Source organism: Brassica napus, chromosome A10, assembly GCF_020379485.1.
Source record: "Brassica napus cultivar Da-Ae chromosome A10, Da-Ae, whole genome shotgun sequence".
NCBI classification, from domain to species: Eukaryota; Viridiplantae; Streptophyta; class Magnoliopsida; order Brassicales; family Brassicaceae; genus Brassica; species Brassica napus.
This window is the reverse complement of record NC_063443.1, coordinates 5,383,345-5,390,866: the sequence shown is the minus strand read 5'-3', so window position 1 is coordinate 5,390,866 and position 7,522 is coordinate 5,383,345. Positions and strand designations below refer to the sequence as shown.

At 37.6% G+C, this 7,522-nt stretch overlaps 3 protein-coding genes across 3 annotated transcripts; 1 reads left to right on the top strand and 2 right to left on the bottom strand.

Moving 5' to 3' along the window:
- Positions 1–352: 352 nt before the first annotated feature.
- LOC125578950 lies at positions 353–1,348 on the bottom strand. Its single transcript, XM_048742104.1, has one exon. It carries the CDS (start codon positions 1,346–1,348, stop codon positions 353–355), a length of 996 nt encoding a protein of 331 aa, XP_048598061.1.
- Positions 1,349–2,517: 1,169 nt separating this feature from the next.
- Positions 2,518–3,818, top strand: LOC125579119. Its single transcript, XM_048742714.1, has 3 exons — positions 2,518–2,879; positions 2,994–3,219; positions 3,298–3,818. Exons 1-3 carry the CDS (start codon positions 2,596–2,598, stop codon positions 3,658–3,660), a joined length of 873 nt encoding a protein of 290 aa, XP_048598671.1. The 5' UTR covers positions 2,518–2,595; the 3' UTR covers positions 3,661–3,818.
- Positions 3,819–5,993: 2,175 nt separating this feature from the next.
- LOC125579118 (heat stress transcription factor A-6b-like) lies at positions 5,994–7,256 on the bottom strand. Its single transcript, XM_048742713.1, has 4 exons — positions 6,984–7,256; positions 6,812–6,842; positions 6,505–6,731; positions 5,994–6,352 (listed from the first exon to the last, which is right to left on the bottom strand). Exons 1-4 carry the CDS (start codon positions 7,185–7,187, stop codon positions 6,209–6,211), a joined length of 606 nt encoding a protein of 201 aa, XP_048598670.1. The 5' UTR covers positions 7,188–7,256; the 3' UTR covers positions 5,994–6,208.
- Positions 7,257–7,522: the final 266 nt, after the last annotated feature.

The following is a 7,522-nucleotide window of genomic DNA, read 5'->3' as shown; positions in this document are numbered from 1 at the left end:
TATAAAAGCTAATATAAAAGGTTATAGGAACTCGTTAGATAAAAGATAATAATCATCACAAAAATACACAAGAAATAAAGTTGACGTGTGCAGGTGGGAAGAGCTATGACAAAAATACACAAGAAATAAAGTTGAAATGACAGGCGGGAAGAGCTGCCTGCGCCCCAAGCTTTTATTCTCTCTCGCTTGAGTCTGTTCTTCCTCTTTCCCTCACAGTCTTTCTTTTTTTTTTTTTTTTTTGAATGAATGCTAAATTTTATTCAATCAAAAGCCTTTTTACAACAAAGTGTGGACCAAAGAAAAATGAAACCCTATCATATACTCATAACTCCAAAACGATAAAAACCCTTATCTACACTCTTGTGGTAAACCAGTATTGTAACATGCCTTCCAACCCTTTACCTCCTTTAAATCTCATCAAACTCAGCTTGTTTCTAACTCCTTTATCAAGCACCTTCTTTACGACAGCAATAGGAAGAGGCTTCTCACCATGCTTGATTTTATTTCTTTCTCTCCAAATCATGTGAATACTAGCTTGAAAGGCATATCTGAAGCAAAACACCTTCTTCTTATCTCTATCTGTACTACCCAACAACTCTAGCACTTCATTCCAATCAGTTGTATAAGAGTGTCCCAGAATACCTCTCATAAGATAGCTCCAAATCTGAGAAGAGAATGAACAATCAAAGAAGAGATGATTTCTAGTTTCACCTGCATTTTTACAGAGCACGCATATCTCATCCACTCCCTGGCTCCATTTCCCCACTCTGTCCATTGTGGAGAGCCTATTCAGAGTAGCCAGCCAAGACATGAACGCATACTTAGGAGTAGCATTCGAGAACCAAATACTCCGAGCCCAATTGTTTTGAGGATACACCACTCTTATCAGCTTCCAAGTCTCCTTCGTCGAGAATTGGGCTTTAAATCCCGTAGCTCTCCTCCAAAGACTAATATCTTCAGCACTATCATTTAGCCTCTCTGCTACTTTTGATAACTCAATTTCAACCTCCTGGAAAACTACCATACGATGATGCCTTCTGCTTCTTCTAGTGCTCACAACAGCCTCTGCCACTGAAGCATCTTTGGTAATACCCATAGCGATAATACCTCCTTCACCTAACAGCTCATAGAGAATGCCTTTGTCACTCCAATTATCGAACCAAAATGAAGTACTTCTACCATTACCCACTTCTATCTTGTAATAGGACTTGGCAATTTCCCTAAGCTTAAGCATTTTCCTCCACATCCAAGACCCCGCCTGAGTATTTACATTCACCTCCCAGAAATTCTTCTTCTTAAGCAAATTAGCTTTTATCCAAATACCCCATAATGAATCACCAGACAGCATCCTCCAGATTAACTTCAAACCATTAACTACATTTACTTCCTTTAAAGCCCGAATATCCAACCCTCCTTCTGCTATAGGCTTACAAATCTCTTTCCAAGCTACTTTAGCTCCTGTAGTTTTGAGTTGCGGACCTGACCAGAGAAAAGAAGCACAGTCTTTCAACTCTCTCTCTCTCTTAAAGTTGAAAGTTTCTCTGTCGTTTCTTCAAAAATTAAAAAAAATTTCCCTGCAGATCCTTCGGCTTCTCCGTGTCTTCCTTCTCCTCATGAGTTTTCCAGAGTACGATCTCAGGTACACCGTACATCTTCGTTACCTCATGTCTCTCTACCTCTCTATTTGTACTCCTCAATCTATCGTTAATTCGTGTTCAGATTGTTCGATTATTTCCTTAGATGTGATGCTGGTTTCGTCAGATTGTTCGATTCTTTCATTAATTTCATTATTTCAGTCCTTATCTTCGGTTATCATATCGATTCCGTGGATTTCTCTTGGTTTTTATGCTGGTTCTTCTCATGGATTTTTGGATTTTCTAGGTTGTAGCTCAGAAGCTTTTAGTTTTGTGTTCATTGTCTTAAAATGGACAGTTTTCTGTTCTTGATGACCATTATAATGTAGTGAATAATTTTGGGTATTAATTGGTTATAATTGAGGAAGTATATCGTAATCAAAGATGCTGGTGATTATCTTGCTTTGAATTTCTTCGAGATTAAAGTTGAAGGTATATACGCTTGATGTTGAAGTTCGTCATGTCTCTTCTTTGGCCTTTGATTTAAGGATTTCGAGTTGTTCTGTTAATTGGTTCAGGCATTAGTTAGTGTTAACCTCTGGAAGCATAGACTTGTTAAGAGGTTAATTTTATTCTTTTTCTGATATTAACCATTCTACCTGCAAATTTTCATGCCTTGTTGAATTATTGTTTTGTGTTCTAGTAGTGTTCCACGGCATTTTGATTGAAGCTTAAAGAGCATGAATGTATACTTCAGGATTTTGTCAACGATCTTTAATTGATTAAATCTCTTAAGCAATAATTGTTAAGATGTGAATTTGCTATGAAGAAAGCAATCACTTAGTTGCAAGTTATGATAGTAGTTATTGTTCTTTGTTGGTGTATTGTTTTGTCTGTTCTTATTGTTCTTATTGTTCTTTGTTTGTGTATTGTTTTTTTTTTTACAGGGCGAGTACTAAAGACTGTTGCCGCATCCCAAAGGTTGTTTCTTTTTTCAGTTTTTGTTTATTATTTCGATAAGATGGCGATCTATCTGAAGGCAGGAGCAGTTGAGAAACTTGCTAATGGAGATGTGAGGTCCGAAATACAAATGATGCCGGTGCTGCATGTGTTGAAATCGACGATTGTTGTGGTTAACAGACATGAAGCGGCTGTGTTGTGGTTAACAGACGGGCAGGGGCATGAGATACGGGCATTACTTAAGGGTGATCTGAGCTTGGTGAAAGACAAGATTGTTGGATCCGGTAGTAATATTCAGCTCCTTCAATTCACCACTGGAACCACTCGAGTTTTCCCGGTGCAAAGGTAAATTTTGCGCTAGTTTGCCTTTCTTTCTTTTTTTTGAGTAGAAACGACGAATTTTGTAGTTTCCTGAAATGAAACTGATGTTCAAAGTTTTTTTCTTCTTTTCTTTGACAGGTTTGTTAGTATTATTGCTGCGAATGTGATATTATCTAGTTCTGATGTAATTGGACAACCTCATTCTGATGTAATTGGACAACCTCAAGGTCCTCAACAGAATTTTGATGTGGAACCTCTTGTTGCTAATACACAAGAGAGTAATAGTGTTAAACCTCTTGTTGCGGACGAGCTGAAGATCTTTCGCAATAGAATTAAAGATGCTAAGGCTTTCGTTTGTGATACTGTAAGTAGTATATAATTTAAAAAATTTAATCATTTGTCATACAAAACTAATCTTGGGATTGTGATGTTTTGCTTATAGAGAACCACAAAAGATGGTATTCGGGCTGCAATAAGGTGTTTTGACATGATAATAACTAAATTTAACATGTTATTATCGGATCTGCGTGTTCCTCTTGAGGAGCCTAGAGCACTCCCTTCAAATGATGACTCGGAGGACTTATACATGGATCAACTCCGGTTAAACGCTAGTAGCCTCATCCAGTTCTTTATGAAGTGGATTGTTCCTCAATTGTTGGAGTTATTCCATTCTACTACCTACGTGCCTGAACTCAATAAAATCCAAAGTGTTGTAGATGGATGTAGTATCTCAGTTTATCGTCTTACAACGGAGGGTTTCGACTGCAAAAAGGATGAAGATAAGGATTTTGAATGGTTTCCGTGAGAAGGAAGAATGTAGTTCCTTTTTTAATCAAAACTTGTCAATGCTTGTTAGCATTCTCTAATTTTTTTAAAGTAGTATTGTATTCTCTCGTAGACTCGTACTATATTCTCTAATCCTGCTAGTTTTAATGTAGTACTTTTTTCTCTTATTAAGTCTTTTATTCGTATATATTGTCTTTGATTTCACATATCTCTGCAAATCAAAACACGTTTTACTGTCTTTTAGACTGCTGGATCAAAGATGATCAACCGTTGTCTTGCCCCATCATCATCTCCCAGTGAAGTCTTTTGTTACTGTTTGTGTAAATGTAGATGACTTGACCTTTTGCAAGCTTCAGTTATTGATCTGTCTTAAAGGATGATGTGTTGGATTATTAAATCATGAATTGTGTATTTGCCCAACTGTGAATATAGCCCATAAGGCCCAGAAGAAAGAAGATGAGAGAAAACTCATCGCTCAGTCAACAACAAACACAACGGCTATGTCAAGACCAAGATCATGCGCTTCTTATGTCAATAGTACGGAGGATACACATCACCAAATCCAGCTGCACAATAGTTTTGGATTACTCTCATCACTAGCTGTCACTTGACACCTCATAGGATCTAGATCCTTCTTAGCTTTCTATATATGTTGAGACATTGTAATCGTTATCCTTTAAGCAGTCAATAATGATAAAGATGAAAGCTTTCTCACTCTGTTCTTAGTTACACTGTTCTTTGTTTAACCTACATGGTATCAGAGCCATGGCTGCTTCCTCTGATAAATATCTTTTAGCTACTCTGTCAATCTCTCAATGTGTCACCTTGAAACTCAACGACACAAACTACTTGTCATGGAAGCTGCAGTTCGAGCAGTTTCTCTACAGCCAAGATCTTCTCGGCTATGTCTCCGGTGAGGTCCCCTGTCCCTCTCAAACCATCACCACCAGATCTGAAGGCATCGTCTCTGAAGCTAGCAACCCAGACTATCAGAAGTGGGTTCGTACTGACCGGATGATTATGGCTTGGCTCTTCGGTTCTCTCTCAGAGGAGACTCTCAAAACGGTCTATGGTCTCAAAACTTCTCAAGAGGTATGGCTCTACTTAGCTAAACAGTTTAATAGAGTCTCTGCTACTAGGAAGTTATATATTCAAAGAAGGATTCAGACTACTGTTAAGGGAAACAAGACTTTAGCTCAGTACTTGCTAGAGATTAAAAGCCTCTGTGACCAACTAGATTCAATAGGAGCTCCAATGTCTGAGCAGGAGAAGATATATGGAATCTTAAATGGAATAGGTCGTGAGTATGAGTCCATTGTTACTGTTATTGAGAACTCCATGGATTCTCAATCTGTCCCATGTTATGAAGATGTGGTTTTCAAGCTCACAAATTTCGATGACAAGCTGCAAAAGTATGAATCTGTTACTGAAGTGAACCCACATCAAGCTTTCTACTCTGCAAGAGGAGGCTATTCAGGCAGAGGAAGAGGCAGTAACAGAGGTGGTTATCGTGGTGGCAGAAACTCATACTCAACTCAGGGAAGAGGCTTTCCGCAACAGTTTGGCCAAGGGAATGATAAAGGTTCTTACTCTGGATCTGGAAACAATCAGAGACCAACTTGTCAGATCTGTGGTAAGTATGGCCATCCTGCTTTCAAATGTTACAAGAGGTTTGATGAAAGCTACCAGCCTGAAGACCTGCCCCAAGCTCTTGCTGTGATGAAGCTCAATGATTCTCAGGACTACTCTGTATATTATTATGTACATTTTCTTCATATTATTATGTATTTATAAAGATAAACAACCGTCCAAAGATAAATTACTAGTTGAATATTATTATGTATTTCTTTGATTTAATTCGAAACTAGTAATATGGTATAACTCGGAATAGAAAGATAATCGAACCCCTGTTTACGATTTACTCCCCAATGTTTTCGAGTGTAATATTTGCTGAGGTAAGCATATTTTATGTTGTTTATCAAGAACATATTTATGTTCTGAAGCAGTTGACTTTATTTATACTCTGTCAAATAATACAAACGACCTATTTACCATTACTACAAGCCCTTTCTATAATTCTAAAAGATTGTTCATCAGCATCAAAGAGTTGCACACATATTGTAGAAAGAAAATCTTTGATTAGGAGTTTGAAATTAACACTTCCCGATGCCTACAATCGGAACCATAACATTAACTTAGGGGAATGTACTAGTAGTGTCTGAGCCAAGGATTATATTAAAAGGTTTCAATAAGTGATGTCAAGGCGTGAGATATACATTACGATCATGAGCAATAGATACTAATGAAGTAACCTTTGAATCCCCTTGGGTCACAATCTAGCATTTGGAGTGATTTGTATAAAAATCACAAATCTTGTGTTATTCAAACATGAATTTTAAAAAACCTTTTAAAATCTCATGTTATTGAACTAGTGATTTGTAAATGAACTTTCAAAACCAATTTACAAACAAAGCCAACTAAATTCTTGATACAAGAAAGCAACTGGAACAAGCATGAGATTCTGATCAAAGTCTTAAAGTTTTGGCAAGCGATCTTCTATTTCCGCTTTAGCACCGTGGCTTAAGATCTTTGTTAACCCTCTTCATCACAGTTTTGATATGCATCTCCTTCATAAGCATAGGTTGACCTCTCACAAAATTCTCATTGCCGAATTCCCGTAGCCCATCTGACCTCTTAATTTTGCTAAAGCCCTACCAACAGCAACAAAAAAACTTACATAATGCTTAAGCCTGGAGGAAATCTTTTGCAAATACAATAACTTACATAATGCTTAAGCAGGTTTAGTTAGTCTCCGATATGCATTTTAAAACTGGAGATAATCTTTTGCAAATACAAAACTTACATAATGCTTAAGCATGGAGATAAACGTTTTGAACGAGCTGCAAAAGAATCTCTTATAAATCTTTCTGCGGATTAGCTTTTCCTGATTACGGATGACGAAACCCTTGTTGCTTTTGCTCCATGAGATGATTGAATCCGGTGAAGGATCATCCACCAGCTTATATATACGATCGAGGATTACAGGTACAGGGAAATCGGGGCGATCCTTCATCCCTAACAGCTGCAAATCTACAATCCCCAAATCGAAGTATTATTGGACAAACCAGCAACAACAGAACATCAAAGTCGAGCAATTTAATCCCAATTACCATTTGTGGACCGTATTTCTATCTTCTTCCCCTGGAACGTATGTCAAAGATTGAAAAAGAGATTTACAATTAGCTGAAAACTCAAAGATCTAATTGAACGCAAGAACAATATGAAACACAAATAGGAGTATATACATCTCACATAGAGAAAGAGAGAGGAGAAAACCCTAACCGCTACACGGCGACGAGCCGATGGAATCGCTGGAGCAGACGGAGGTTGCCGAGGAAAGAGACCCAACACGTCGACGACATCAAGAACGATCTCCAAAAAATTTTCATCACACTCTCCGTCTTGGTTAGATGGAATCGCTCGAGAGAGACCTAAATCCTCCTCCTTAGCCTTACTAACGGACTCTCTAATCTCTTCCTCAGCCATCGCTCGCTCTCTCTCTCGCTCTCTCTCTCTCTCTCTCTATTTGTTTTTTTTTCAAACCATTTATATTAAAAAAACCCATAAAGAGTAAAACATCTCTACAAAAGGCCCAAAATATTCATCCCAATACAATGAAATTAACACGTATCAAAACAGATGTAGTAAACACAAAGAAAACATTCGTCGGAACTTGGAACGCTTTATCTACTCCTTTTTACATTATCGTTAGAATCCATGATTGTTTTGATTTGTGAATTTAATAATTTTTGAAATAGTGTGTTTCACATTATCCGCACACTGCATAGATGGAGATATAAAATATTGAGTATATAGATGAC